At 42.0% G+C, this 15,537-nt stretch overlaps 1 protein-coding gene across 2 annotated transcripts in view; it reads left to right on the forward strand.

Annotated features, from left to right (window-relative positions):
* ATP7B (ATPase copper transporting beta) overlaps positions 1–15,537 on the forward strand; it is an 80,893-nt gene that overhangs the window by 49,022 nt on the left and 16,334 nt on the right. For both annotated transcript variants that reach the window (XM_073342989.2, XM_073342999.2), the window contains 9 exons: positions 637–713; positions 5,347–5,521; positions 6,750–6,983; positions 7,315–7,406; positions 7,548–7,675; positions 9,657–9,811; positions 10,015–10,149; positions 12,598–12,792; positions 13,792–13,974. In XM_073342989.2, coding sequence (XP_073199090.1) covers positions 637–713; positions 5,347–5,521; positions 6,750–6,983; positions 7,315–7,406; positions 7,548–7,675; positions 9,657–9,811; positions 10,015–10,149; positions 12,598–12,792; positions 13,792–13,974 — 1,374 coding nt within the window. The remainder of the gene's footprint in view (positions 1–636; positions 714–5,346; positions 5,522–6,749; positions 6,984–7,314; positions 7,407–7,547; positions 7,676–9,656; positions 9,812–10,014; positions 10,150–12,597; positions 12,793–13,791; positions 13,975–15,537) is intronic.

The following is a 15,537-nucleotide window of genomic DNA, read 5'->3' on the forward strand; positions in this document are numbered from 1 at the left end:
CACAAAACGTTATGGTGGTTCTTTCAAAAGTTTACGACTGAATATTGACTTAATACGGCTTAGAAACTTTACTATGCAGAAGAAAAAAGCCACTTTCCCTTTATTTTTTAGTGGTTTACATTTAAGACTACTGTGCTGTATTTGCGTGTTTGTGGTTTTTTTTTTTTTTTTTTTGCAGTCTCTGCTGCTACCTTATTGTGTATTTCTGGTTCCAAATGAGGTGTGTGGTTGACTGGTCAATTTGTAACTCTGGTGTTTGTAACTGAGGTTCTACTGTATTTGTTTTAAACATTTCCTCAGTGAAGTTTGAGGGGGAATATCAGTCCTTCAGAATCCCAGCTGCGTCCACTGTTAAACTCAGGATGTTTGATTTCTTATGACTGTGGATGTGTGTCATAATAGAGGTACCTTACCATCCATGTTCTGCCTTCTACTCCATCATCATCGGCATTATCTGAACTCCTCTCACTTTGGCAGGCACTATAAATAAATAAGGAGGCATTCACCAAAGCGTGGATCAGTCCCCTGTTCTGACGTTTGATTTTAAATTTATCCTTTTAGATGAAGTTTTCATCTGTTGTACATAATAAATCTCAATTAACCAAACTCTTTTTGTCTTGTTTTTTTAATAAAAAGGGAATTGGTTTTCATGCTTCCTTGGCCAAGAGAGACCCTAATGCTCATAACTTGGATCACAAAAAGGAAATAAAACAGTAAGTATGACTTTCACAAAGAGAGGGCCTCTACAAGTGTGACCGTAATCTGCACAACAGTTAATCTGGTTTATGTTTGTGCAAGGCATATTTAATGTGCATGTACGTAGTCATTTGCTGTTCAGTTCAATTACTCAACAGAGCTGTAAACGGGAGTTTGAGTGGGAGTTCAAAAGGGGAGTTTGTCTTGTGGTGCTTGTTGGGGGTTTGTTTTTGCTGTGGGTGGTGGTGTTTGGGTGTGGTTTGTGTTTCCCAGATTAACAGGATTTAGGTGGAAAGGCTATGATAGATACAGAGGCAGCAGTGGGAATGATCCATGTAGTGGAAGACACAATGAGGATGACTGGATGTGGAAGCTGCGGTATGTACATGATCCTGGAGGGGGTACCTCGTAAGAGTTTTGTCTGCATTAAATGCCATCTGATAGAGCTGATGGAGGAAAAGATCCGAGGTTTGGAGATGCAGGTGGAAAGTCTGGTTGAGTTTAGGAAAGGGTTTGAGCAGATTTTGGAGCAAAGGCATGAGGTATCTGAAGGGAAAAGCTCAGACTTGCAGATGGAAGCAGGACTGGGGAATTCTGAGGGGAGACTGGGTGAGGAAAGTGGTCAGTGGAAGCATGTGACTAAAAGAACCAGGCAGAGGAAAAGATGGGCTAGTGAAGGCAAAATAGAGCTCAAGAATAGGTTTGCAGAGTTGGAAAATGAAGAAGGGGCTCAGCAGGTAATCACTGAAGATGGAAGGGCAAGGAAGAAGAGAAGAGCAGCTGGCCCTATAGGAAAAGGGGAAGAGTTAATGGAGACTACACCAAATATGAGCCCCAGGAGGATACAGGATGGGTTGAAGAGGATTATAAGGGAGAATAGGAATGGAAAGAACTTGCAGCCAGAGGGAACAGGGGATAGACTGGAGAACAGCACCGTCACCAGGAAAAGGCAGGTCTATGTGATCGGGGGATACAGCCGTGGGTAGGAGGAAGGGCTGTGTAGATACCAGTCTAATAGGTCATACTGGCTGTAGAATGAGCATGCCTAATAGGGTACAGAATGTGAGTGAGGCCAAACAGCAAAAATTAAGATGTTGGTACACCAATGTGAGGAGCCTCGGTAACAAAATGGAGGAACTAGAGCTACTGGTGCGGGAAGTGAAACCAGATACTATAGGGATAACAGAAACATGGTGGAATAGTCGTCATGACTGGGCTACAGGTATTGAAGGGTATGTGCTGTTTAGGAAAAACCGAAATAAAGGTAAAGGTGGTGGAGTAGCATTGTATATCAATGATGAGGTGGAATGTAAAGAAATAAGAAGCGATGAAATGGATAAGACAGAGTCCGTCTGGGCAAAAATTACATTGGGGAAGAAAACTATTAGAGCCTCCCCTGGGATAAAGAAAAGGAGTACTTGTGGCACCTTAGAGACTAACCATGGTGCCACAAGTACTCCTTTTCTTTTTGCGAATACAGACTAACACGGCTGTTACTCTGTCCCCTGGGATGGTGCTTGGGGTGTGCTGTAGACCGCCAGGATCTAATTTGGATATGGATAGAGTCCTTTTTAATGTTTTTAATAAAGTAAATACTAATGGAAACTGTGTGATCATGGGAGACTTTAACTTCCCAGATATAGACTGGAGGACAAGTGCTAGTAATAATAATAGGGCTCAGATTTTCCTAGATGTGATAGCTGATGGATTCCTTCAGCAAGTAGTTTCTGAACTGACTAGAGGGGATGCCATTTTAGATTTGGTTTTGGTGAGTAGTGAGGACCTCATAGAAGAAATGGTTGTAGGGGGTAGTCTTGGCTCAAGTGGTCATGAGCTAATTCAGTTCAAACTGAACGGAAGGATTAACAAAAATAAATCTGCAGCTAGGGTTTTTGATTTCAAAAGGGCTGACTTTCAAAAATTAAGGAAATTAGTTAGGGAAGTGGATTGGACTGAAGAATTTATGGATCTAAAGGTAGAGGAGGCCTGAGATTATTTTAAATCAAAGCTGCAGAAGCTATCAGAAGCCTGCATCCCAAGAAAGGGGAAAAACTTCATAGGCAGGAGTCGTAGACCAAGCTGGATGAGCAAGCATCTCAGAGAGGTGATTTAAGAAAAAGCAGAAAGCATACAGGGAGTGGAAGAAGGGAGGGATCAGCAAGGAAAGCTACCTTATTGAGGTCAGAACATGTAGGGTTAAAGTGAGACAGGCTAAAAGTCAAATAGAGTTGGACCTTGCAAAGGGAATTAAAACCAATAGTTCAAGGTTCTATAGCCATATAAATAATAAGAAGAAAACAAAGAAAGAAGAAGTGGGACTGCTAAACACTGAGGATGGAGTGGAAGTCAAGGATAATCTAGGCATGGCCCAATCTCTGAACAAATACTTTGCCTCAGTCTTTAATAAGACTAAAGAGAATCTTAGGGATAATGGTAGCATAACAAATGGGAATGAGGATATGGAGGTAGACATTACCATATCTGAGGTAGAAGAGAAACTCAAACAGCTTAATGGGACTAAATCAGATAATCTTCATCCAAGAATATTAAAGGAATTGGCACATGAAATTGCAAGCCCATTAGCAAGAATTTTTAATGAATCTGTAAACTCAGGGGTTGTACCGTATGATTGGAGAATTGTTAACATAGTTCCTATTTTTAAGAAAGGGGGAAAAAACGTGATCCGGGTAACTATAGGCCTGTTAGTTTGACATCTGTAGTATGCAAGGCCTTGGAAAAAAATTTTGAAGGAGAAGGTAGTTAAGGACATTGAAGTCAATGGTAAATGGGACAAAATACAACATGGTTTTACAAAAGGTAGATCGTGCCAAACCAACCTGATCTCCTTCTTTGAGAAACTAACAGATTTTTTAGACAAAGGAAACGCAGTGGATCTAATTTACCTAGATTTCAGTAAGGCATTTGATAGCGTGCCACATGGGGAATTATTAGTTAAATTGGATAAGATGGGGATCAATAGGAAAATTGAAAGGTGGATAAGGAATTGGTTAAAGGGGAGACTACAACGGGCCTACTGAAAGGTGAACTGTCAGGCTGGAGGGAGGTTACCAGTGGAGTTCCTCAAGGATCAGTTTTGGGTTTAGTCTTTTTTAATCTTTTTATTACTGACCTCGGCATAAAAAGTGGGAGTGTGCTAATAAAGTTTGCAGATGATACAAAGCTGGGAGGTATTACCAATTTAGAGAAGGACAGGGATATCATACAGGAGGATCTGGATGACCTTGTAAACTGGAGTAATAGTAATAGGATGAAATTTAATAGTGAGAAGTGTAAGGTCATGCATTTAGGGATTAATAACAAGAATTTTAGTTATAAGCTGGGGACGCATCAATTAGAAGTAACCAAGGAGGAGAAGGACCTTGGAGTATTGGTTGATCATAGGATGACTGAGCCGCCAATGTGATATGGCCGTGAAAAAAGCTAATGCGGTCTTGGGATGCATCAGGAGAGGTATTTCCAGTAGGGATAAGGAGGTTTTAGTACCGTTATACAAGGCACTGGTGAGACCTCACCTGGAATACTGTGTGCAGTTCTGGTCTCCCATGTTTAAGAAGGATTAATTCAAACTGGAACAGGTACAGAGAAGGGCTACTAGGATGATCCGAGGAATGGAAAACTTGTCTTATGAAAGGAGATTCAAGGAGCTTGGCTTGTTTAGCCTAACTAAAAGAAGGTTGAGGGGAGATATGATTGCTCTCTATAAATGTATCAGAGGGATAAATACCGGAGAGGGAGAGGAATTATTTAAGCTCAGTACCAATGTGGACACAAGAACAAATGGATATAAACTGGCCACCAGGAAATTTAGACTAGAAACTAGACAGAGGTTTCTAACCATCAGAGGAGTGACATTTTGGAACAGCCTTCCAAGGGAAGCAGTGGGGGCAAAAGATCTATCTGGCTTTAAAATTAAACTCGATAAGTTTATGGAGGAGATGGTATGATGGGATAACATGGTTTTGGTAATTAACTATTCATGGTAAATAGGCCCAATGGCCTGTGACGGGATATTAGATGGGATGGGATCTGAGTTAACCAGGAAAGAATTTTCTGTGGTATCTGGCTGATGAATCTTGCCCATATGCTCAGGGTTTAGCTGATCGCCATATTTGGGGTCAGGAAGGAATTTTCCTCCAGGGCAGATTGGAAGAGGCCCTGGAGGTTTTTTGCCTTCCTCCGTAGCATGGGGCACGGGTCACTTGCTGGAGGATTCTCTGCTCCTTGAAGTCTTTAAACCACGATTTGAGGACTTCAATAGCACAAACATAGGTGAGAGGTTTTTTGCAGGAGTGGTGGGTGAAATTCTGTGGCCTGCATTGTGCAGGAGGTCAGACTAGATCATAATGATCCCTTCTGACCTAAATATCTATGAATCTACTCTTTTATACGCATTTGGATTACCTTGCAGTTTTTACTTGTAGAGAGTTATGTATCTGAAACATGCAGATAGCAAACGAACTTCTTAAGCCAAAGTGTTTAAGCACTGGAAAGAAGTAATGACTTGGAGCCAGTTTTGCCGAGGGCTGAATGCGCTCGACTCAGCCAGGGAGCTGTACATGTGCAGTATTTGGGCCCCAGTACTACCAAACTGTACTCTAATACCATGGATTCACTACTTCTACTTTTCAGATGGAGGAAATCTTTCCTGTGCAGCCTAGTGTTTGGAATCCCTGTCTTAATCTTAATGATATATATGCTAATACCTGCTGGCCAACAGCATGGCAGTATGGTGCTGGAACGAAATCTAATTCCTGGATTATCTATTTTAAATCTTCTCTTCTTTGTCCTGTGCACTTTAGTTCAGGTATGTAAATGGTATTTCTTGGGTATTTTCTTTCCTTTCAATGTCCCCTTACTTAATCTGATTTAATACAAAAAATTAGACTGGAAAGCCGTATTGGATTGCATCCACCCCCCTGTAAATTCAGGATATATAGGATAAAGTGGCCCTATATATAAGTGAGTCAGTGACCAAATCAAGAGTTGAACTCAGGACCTTAACTCTTCTATCATAATGTTCACCCCCGCATGCCACCCCTTTATTTTCTCTCTTCACCTGTCATGTCATGCCTGGTTAGATTGTTTGGGGAGAGGGTACCATCTTATTCTGTATATTTTATTATATATATGTAATATGGCACCCAAGTTGTGTTAGTTATCTTTTTAGATAGATAAGATGGTATCCTCTCCCCAAAGAATTCAATCTAACCAGGCATGACATGACAGGTGAAGAGAGAAAATAAAGGGGTGGCATGCTGGGGTGAACATTATGATAGAAGAGTTAAGGTCGTGAGTTCAACTCTTGATTTGGTCACTGACTGTGACCTTGGGCAAGTCACTTAATCTTTATGCCTCCATTTTCCCCTACACTGTAATAAAAGGATAATAATACTGACCTACTAACCTCACAGGGTGGTTGAGACTGCAGCAGTTAATGTGAGAGGATAAAGGAGGGATGTGTACAACACAGAGCAGTGAGAGGGGGAAAGGAGCACAGAGGGGTGGGGATCAAGAAGTGAAAAGTGGGTAAGATAAGAGTGAGACAGAAGCGATGGGTGGGTGGGGTAGCAGTGAACTTAGGTTACTTTTTTCTTGCTGCATTCCTGTTCTGTTGCAATGAGGCTTTAAAAGCATTTCCTCACAGTCCTGCTATGACATGACTACATCTAACTATTTAGAACATTTCTATTTAATGGACCTAATTCTCTCTTACACAACTGATGTAAATCAGGAGTAACTCCATTATTTTTCATTTGTATTGCAGTAGCAGGTAGGGGGCCCAGTCATAGACAGGGGACCCCATTGTGTGAAGTGTTGCACAAAGAGAACAAAAAGACCATCTCTGTCCCCAGGGGTTTTACATTGTAAGACAATTCCATTGAAGTTAGACCATGGTTAAATTAGTGTGAGCTAAGAATCAGGCTCATTAACGTCAGCCTCACTATTTACAGCTCTTTGCTATAATCTGTACTGTACATGCCCTGCTTTCACTGCTGTGATTAATAGGCATTTGTATATACTTTCACTGACAGTTCCTCGGTGGATGGTACTTTTATGTCCAAGCTTACAAATCACTGAAGCACAAAACAGCCAATATGGATGTACTGATTGTGCTGGCCACAACTATTGCTTATATATACTCTTGTGTGATCTTGGTGGTGGCTATAGCTGAAAAAGCAGAGGAAAGCCCCGTCACGTTCTTTGACACACCACCTATGTTGTTCGTATTCATTTCTCTTGGGAGATGGTTGGAACACATAGCAAAGGTAACCAGTCTACACGTTAAGCACTTATGAACAGTAATGAAGAAAATAATATGGCATCTCTATGAACAGAAACTGCTTACATGTATTTTGGTAGGAGTGTTTCTGGCGTGCAGTGTGGCGTACGCTGCAGTTTGATGAGAGCCTGGTGGGTTGCTATGTTAACTGCACACACAGGATCATAGAACTGTGGGTCTGGAAGGGATCTTGAGAGGTCATCAAGTCCAGCCCCCGTGCATGTCTACTTAAAATGTGAGACACATGATGGGTGAGGTAATACCTTTTATTGGACCAACTTCTCAAGCATTTATCTTTATTTATGTTGTTTGCATAGAGTAAAACATCAGAAGCACTTGCTAAACTAATGTCTCTCCAAGCTACTGAAGCTACCATAGTGACTCTTGGACCTGACCACTCCGTCATCAGGTATATATTATTCACCCAAAGCCCTTCAGCCTGCTGGGATGGGCTGACTAGATCTGATGCATTTAATGGTAAAAGCATTTTTGTTCCTATTAACGGGATGGATCAAATTGTTCATCTCTCATAATTGGGTGCTTCTTACAGGGAGGAGCAGGTGGCTGTTGAACTGGTTCAGCGGGGTGACATTGTAAAAGTTGTCCCTGGTGGGAAGTTCCCAGTTGATGGAAAAGTCATTGAAGGCAGCTCTATGGCAGATGAATCTCTCATTACTGGTAATTTTCTTTATGCTTAGCAAAGCTAGCTGGCTGCTGGATCTCCTTCTTAAACTGGTCACACTTGTTCCCTGTATTCATTCTCCTCTTCATCCACTCCTCTTAGCTTTGGGAAAGTTCTGATACAGATTCAGACTACTTTATGGGACTGGCCTTTATACCAGGCTGATTCAAACCCTGATATCTGGTTACACCGGACTTTGGGGAAGACTGGATCTGGATTAGATGCCTCTGTCTAATTCTGACCATCATGACTTCTGTTGATCAGCTAACAGCAGTGTCGCATGGACTTCAGGACTGAGGGGCTTTAGGCACGGTTGTCTTAGACCTAAAAGGTGCTGGGGACCTGGAGGGAGTTTTCTCTGGAAGAATATTTGCAGAAATGGTGCATTTTTAAAACTAACTAATAAACTGTAAATAGACAATATCTCAAATCCATCAGGAAGTGAATGCACGGACTTGAGAAGGACAACCCCAGGCATTCATCAAGGGAGCAGGATAGAAGGAGAGCATTATCTCCTAACATTTGCTATGCTCATCAGAATTTTTTCTACTTCATGACATTTCCACATGGGAAACTGTGATGTTGAGACAGAGACATAGATAGATATATTATTTTTTTAACCTGGTTCCTGCCATTATAAATCCTTTAAAGGAACTATAAACCTTAACTATTCATTTGGTTGCTTGCTTTGGGTTGATGTGATTTTTGGAGGCGTGGGTGAAATTTTCTCATTTTGAGAACCAGCCACATCATTAACCTCGTGTGTAGAAAAAAATATGACTAAGGAAATACAGATTGGCTCCCAGTGTACTAGCGCTTGTCACAGTGTGCACATGGGAACTTTGCAAAGGTGGCAGTTTCTCTAGTCTCTGGAAGGGAAGGGGCTAGACTGCTTGCTCTCTGACATAGATGCCAAAAAAAGTTCTCCTAAGGTATCTGCATGTATTGAGCCAGTTTGTCCCTGGCCTTTGTGGGGGTGCACGGAAGAGAAGGAGTGAAAGATCAAGGACCCTTCCCTTTCCCCCCGTGTGTATTTTGTACAAGGGCCAGGAAGAGTCTCAGGCCCTGTGCTCAGAGGAGTATGGCTAAAGCAGATTCTCCTTTAACTCACTGTAATGCAATTTTGGAACATGAAAATATGAATTGCCTCCCCACTAACCTCATGATGTTCTTAGTGGCCAGGCAGTGCAGCATTGTGATGTCCTAGGTGGTCATGGCCTTGTTACAGTATTGTTCCACCTCGTTCCGACTGTCGGCTGAGCCTGAGCAGACTGACTAGTAATGTGATAAATGGTGAATTCCCTGGCTGAGATACATAATTAAAAAACAACCTTACTAGTCTAGCTCATTTGTCTCAAGGTTGCAACTGAGGCACATTGAACTAGCTGATTCTGATCTTTGAGTGGCAGGGATCAGAGGTCATTTGGATACGCTGGGACACGTCCATTCAAGGCTCTAAAAATAAACAATAGGCAGAGCCGGTGGTAGGCATAAACAGAATAAGCAACTGCTTAGGGCCCTTGAGCAGCTCAAGGGGGCTCCCTATTAATTATTAGTTGGGGGGGGGGAGAGAAATATTCCTGATTAGGACCCCCAGTGGGCTAGCGCTGGCATCAATAACCTTCAGACTCAATAACTGCTAGCCAAACAGCCTGTAGGTTCTGCCGTGGTGTCTGATCCAAACCTGTTGGAGTGAATGGGGTGACCTCTGTGGGCTTTGGATCAGGCCTCTGGAGGGGAGCAAGTGACAAAGTGAGCAAGAAAGAAGCAGTGGATGGTTGCTGAGGCTCTTGCTGTGAAAATGAACATGGAAAACATTTTCCTGAAAAGTGATACAGCCTTTTAAAAAAAAGCAGTCTTTCAAATTATGGTTCAAAACTGAATTATTATTTAGCATGTAGCAGGCTATCTATCTTTATGTACCTGTGCTCCCAGACTACAGGTAGTTGTCCTGACCCTATTGCTCTTTTGTCCTAGGGGAAGCCATGCCAGTCACTAAAAAACCTGGGAGCACAGTGATTGCAGGTTCTATAAATGCACATGGCTCAGTTCTCGTTAATGCAACTCACGTTGGGTCTGACACCACCCTGGCACAAATTGTGAAATTGGTAGAAGAAGCTCAGATGTCAAAGGTAAAAATAAAAATACTGCACTTTGTATGTAAATCAGCAAGGCTTTTGCTGTTGTGATATTTGTTTTAGAATGAGCAAGAAACAGACTTAAAAAAACCAACTCAGTTATGGAATAAGGGTTGGTAGATGTTACCATGTCCACTATGTACTTATCTTTGTTGGTTTAGTCATAAAACAAGTATCTTTGTGTTTTATTTTTATAGGCACCCATTCAGCAATTGGCTGATAAGTTTAGTGGATATTTTGTTCCATTTATCATCATCATTTCAACAGCGACATTGCTAGTGTGGATCACAATTGGTTTTATAAACTTTGATGTTGTTCAGAAATACTTTCCTGTAAGTAGTGCCGTTGGTCCCAATATTTGCTCTTAACAACCCCATATTAGTAATGTAGCTTTTGTACTTTCCAAAGGGCTGATACTGCCAGATGCCAAACACCCTCAACTCTCAAATGCGTTAGGTTTCTGTGTAGAATAAACTAAATATGTTTATGTAGTTAGTTTTTTGGCCAGCCTCCACAGAGTTGTTAGTCCATCTTCATCTCTGCATGGGATTCTGGCAAAAAATGAAATCGGTGGAGATATACCAGAGATGAATATGGTCCAGTAGCTGGATTGCCCAGAGAGCTGAGGAATTGCTGACAGGTTTGCAAACTGCCTTCACTGCTGCTGATCATGGAGCTGGTCTTTAGAAACATGAATGGCATATTGATTACGTTTAAGACACGTAAATGGTTCTGCCAGGCTCACAGATTGTGGAAGGCTGTGCATCCCAGAGATGGCATATTTATCCTTGCGAGTGGAGGGGAAAACACAGCAGGTTGTATTATTACCTGGGAACAGATCTGCATAGCAGCACTTTTGCATTTGCAATGCTTATTACTCCAAGGGGTAAATCTCCACAGGAGTGTGGTATAAGCAAAATTTTGGGGGCCCGTGTGGGGACGGAATAAGTTTGGGGGCGTGACAGGTGAGAGGTGTAATGCCAATGGATCTACCACTATGTGGATCCTTTGGCCACAGCTCACTGTGGAACGGGTCGTCTACTTCTGGTGGAGGATCCCTTCTCCCCCAGTCCTAATGGGATCCCAGCATAAAGTCATAGAAATGTAGGGCTGGAAGGGACCTCAAGAAGTCCTCAAGTCCAGCCACCTGCACTGAGGCAGGACCAAGTAAACCTAAACCATCCCTGACAGGTGTTTGTCCAACTTGTTTTCAAAAGTTTCCAGTGATGGGGACTCCATGACCTCCCTTGGAATGCTATTCCAGAGCTTAACTACCCTTATAGTTAGAAAACTTTTCCTAATATCTAACCTAAATCTCCCTTGCTGCAGATTAAGCCCATTGCTTCTTGTCCTACCTTCAGTGGACATGGAGAACAACTGATCACTGTCCTCTTTATAACAGTCCTTAACATATTGGAAGACTGTAATCAGGTCCCCCCTCAGTCTTCTTTTCTCAAGACTAAGCGTGGCCAGTTTTTTTAACCTTTCCTCATAGGTCAGGTTTTCTAAACCTTTTCTCATTTTTGTTGCTCTCTGCTGGACTCGCTCCAATTTGTCCACATCTTTCCTAAAGTGTAGTGCCCGGAATTGGACACAGTTCTCCAGCTAGGGCTACACCAGTGCCAAGCAGAGCAGGACAGTTACCGCCTATATCTTACATACAATATTCCTGTTAATACACCCCAGAATCACATTAGGTTTTTTTGCAGCTGCATCACATTGATGATTCATTCAGTTTGTGGTCCACTATAATCTCCTAGATCAGTGGTTCTCAACTGTGGTCCACCGCTTGTTCAGGGAAAGCCCCTGGCGTGCTGGGCCGGTTTGTTTACCTGCTGCATCCGCAGGTTCGGCTGATCGCGGCTCCCACTGGCTGCAGTTTGCTGTGCCTGGCCAATGGGGGCTGTGGGAAGCGGTGCGGGCCGAGAGGTGTGCTGGCCACCCTTCCCGCAACCCCCATAGGCCTGGAGCACTGAACCGCGGCCAGTGGGAGCTGCGATTGGCCAAACCTGCAGACGCCTGGCGCGCCAGGGGCTTTCCCTGAACAAGCAGTGGACCCCAGTTGAGAACCACTGTCCTAGATCCTTTTCAGCAGTGTTACCACCTAGACAATTATTCCCATTTTGTAGTTGTGCATTTGATTTTTTCCTTCCTAAGGGAAGTACTTTGCACTGAATTTCATCTTATTGAATTCAGACCAATTCTCCAATTTCTCAAGGTCATTTTGAGTTTTAAACCCTGTCCTCCACAGTGCTTGCAACTCCTCCCATCTTAGTGTCATCTGCAAATTTTATAAGCATATACTCCATTATCCAAGTCATTAATGGAAAATATTGAATAGTACCAGACCCAGGACTGACCCCTGTGAGGCTCCACTAGATGCAACCTGCCAATTTGACAGCAAACCATTGATAACTACTATTTGAGTACAGTCTTTCAACGAGTTGAGCACACACCTTATAGTACTTTCATCTAGACCACATTCCTCTAGTTTTCTTATGCATCATTGTGTCAAAAGCCTTACCAAAATCAAAGTATATCATGCTGCCCTGCTGCTCAATCTGTGCTCTGAGGGTGGGACTTGCCGCTAGATGAATATAATATTCCCAGTGTGCCTGGTAACTATAATCTGTTGTTCTGTTTTTCTTTTCTATATCTGAGATTTCCAGATAGATGCATGTTTGAAATTACTGCTCTTTACTAGACATTGTGTCCTATGTTAGCAAACAAACATCTTTCTCTCTCTTTTTTTTTTTTTTTTTTTTTTTTTTTACTTGCAGCATCAGAACAAACACCTCTCAAAAGCTGAAGTAATAGTGAGGTTTGCATTTCAAACCTCAATCACTGTGTTGTGCATTGCATGTCCCTGTTCCTTGGGCTTGGCTACTCCAACAGCTGTGATGGTGGGCACAGGAGTTGCTGCTCAGAATGGTATTCTCATCAAAGGTGGAAAACCCCTGGAAATGGCCCACAAGGTTAATAGCTCATCATGGAAGTGTTGTATTAATACCATTTATACTGGTTGCCAGCTAGAACAAAATTTCCCAGCAAATTCTGTTAATCTATGGAAATGACTTTTTTTTTTTTTAATTGGTCATTGCTCTTATCATTTTGAAGGTAGATACTTTTCAGAATCACAGAGAGAGGCAGTGTTTCTTTATGGTCACAGCAAAGGGGTGAGAGACTGCAGATCCTGACTTCTCATCCCAGCTGGGCCACTGAGTTGCTGTATGACCTTGTGCCAAGTCACTTTCACCTTTTGTTTCCTCATCTTTACTCCAGCTGTCAAGTGGTTACTACAAGTACTTCCCTCCCTAGGTTCAGGAATCTTGTGACATTTGATGAGTTCAAGTTTGAACTGCTTCAAAGCACCATACAAATGCTGCTGCTCATTGGTCTTTAGTACAGCATCTAAAAACTGTTCTTCTCATGTTGAGAGAGGAAAATAGATGCCACGATTTAATACTTTAGATATTGTCAGTTGAGTTTAAATAGACATTTCGTGAATTCTGTGCACACGCTGCTTGCCGTTAAATTTGCAATGCTTGTAGTAACTATTATATAGTGAAATACCCCAGTTTTACTTAGACAATGTGGTTATTTCCTATTTTATCAAGATGGAGTAATTTATGGTAAATGCTGACATTTTAATGACAATCACTCAGAGAAGGAAAAGAATATTAGGTAGAATTAGAGCACAGGACAGTTCATGGTATAGACACCTGTAACTTGCGTAGCTTATTCTCTTTTTATACTGGCAGAGGAGGTTGACTGCCAATGATGTGTCTATTTTGAATGTTGTGTGTGCATAAAAAGTAAAATATTCATGAACATTCATTAATTGATCATACTTCTCAACTACACACACACTTGAACAGAGACATTATATTGTACATTATATTCCAACCATTCTCATACTCACTGTGCTTGAGTTTAATATTACAGCAGTAACTGAAATATGTTATTTTGTGCAGATAAAGACTGTGATGTTTGATAAAACTGGGACCATCACCTGTGGCGTTCCTAAAGTCATGAGGATGCTCTTGCTAGGGGACACGGCTAAGCTGTCCCTAAAGAAGGTACTTGCAATTGTCGGCACTGCAGAAGCCAGCAGTGAGCATCCCTTAGGAGTGGCTGTCACTAAATACTGTAAAGAGGTATGTATTTCAAGCATTGCCCAAGGATATCTGTGTGAGCAGCAGTATTGCACTGAATAAGCCAGACACAGCTGGGTAGACCTGGCTTCACAGTGAGACCTGCATCTTTACAAACCTTTAGGACCTTAAATCTGATCATGGGCAGTAGCCCTTAGAAGAACCAGGTTTATGAACAGCACTGAGAATGTGGGTTCCAGCCTGATGATGGTCAGGAAATGGCAAGCCCTAGCTTCTTGCTTCTGTTTAAATGATTTAGACCTGGGATTCCCACTTTCCATTCCCGGTTGTGAATAGGATCTTAGTGTCTGCAGTGAACATAGCTCCCTGCCTGACCTAAGTGAAAGATGTTAGTACTGTTGCATTGTGGGTTGAATCACAGTTCCAGCTGTGTAAGCTAGTAATTAACCTGGCGACTTGCTGATGTTACATGCTTCCTACCATGGGAGTTAGGATCTGCTAAGTCGGTCTCCGTGTCAGTTCCAGGTTTTAAATTTCCTCTGGCTGACGACAGGTCCTCTTAATAAAAGGCTAGTTCATCTGGAATCTGCTTTCCCTTGCTGATTTGCCAGAGCCTGAGTTTGGTGACCTTCAGGTTACAGTGCAGCATTTATTCTGGCCAAGCTTTTGATGACTCTTAATAATGGGTAATTGAGCTGCAGCCGGGGGTGGGAGGAGTTTTACATTGTGATTTATAACTGGTGGGGTTACAAGAAACTGCATGGTTTAGTGGGAAGAGCATTGAGCTGAGATTTCAGAGACCTGTGTTCTAATTCAGTTTTTGCCTCTGATCTGGTGAGTGACACTGGGCAAGTCACTTCACCTCTCACCCTTTGTCTGTCATATTTAGATTTTAAGCCCTTCAGGGAAGAGACTCTCTCTCACGATTTTTGTTACAGTGTCTGACAAAATGGGGCCAGGATCTTGGTTGGAGCTTCTAGATGCTACTGTAATAGTAATAATAATTTAGATGCCTTGGCAACAGCCACCTAGTTTAAACTTTCAAATAAATACATAGAATGGGTACCTAGAACATGGAACTGGACTATGGACAGGTGAAATGGTGATTTTACATTTAATAATTCACAAGAAGCATGTATAGTCCCTTCTCACACACTGCCTGACAGTAGCCAGTTCTGTTAGTTATTTATCTGATCACTAAATTTAGCCAGAAAGATTTTAACAAACCTAAGTATCACATGAACTGCAAGCCTTTGAGTCTGACAAACGGCTAGTCTCTGAGATTACCCATCTCTGTGCAAATCAGCAAATACTATCTATGGCATGTGTTTCCCTAATACTTCAGGAAGAATGAAAACACAACCAGAAACACAAAAGGAAGGCAATCTTAAATAACAGCCTCCCCTTATGCTTACATAAAAGCTACTGGCCAATGTTAACTGACTTATGAAAAGATAAATTTGGCAGCAATATGAATATCCAACACGTCTAGTATAAACCTTTAGGGGTAAACGCTTAGAAAATTAAAATGCCTACTTGGAAGGAGAAGAATTCTAGTTGGTAATGATCTGGATGCCTGCCTGCCTTTTTTTTTTTTTTAAATGG

The sequence above is a fragment of the Lepidochelys kempii genome, chromosome 1, assembly GCF_965140285.1.
Source record: "Lepidochelys kempii isolate rLepKem1 chromosome 1, rLepKem1.hap1, whole genome shotgun sequence".
Lineage (NCBI taxonomy): Eukaryota > Metazoa > Chordata > Testudines > Cheloniidae > Lepidochelys > Lepidochelys kempii.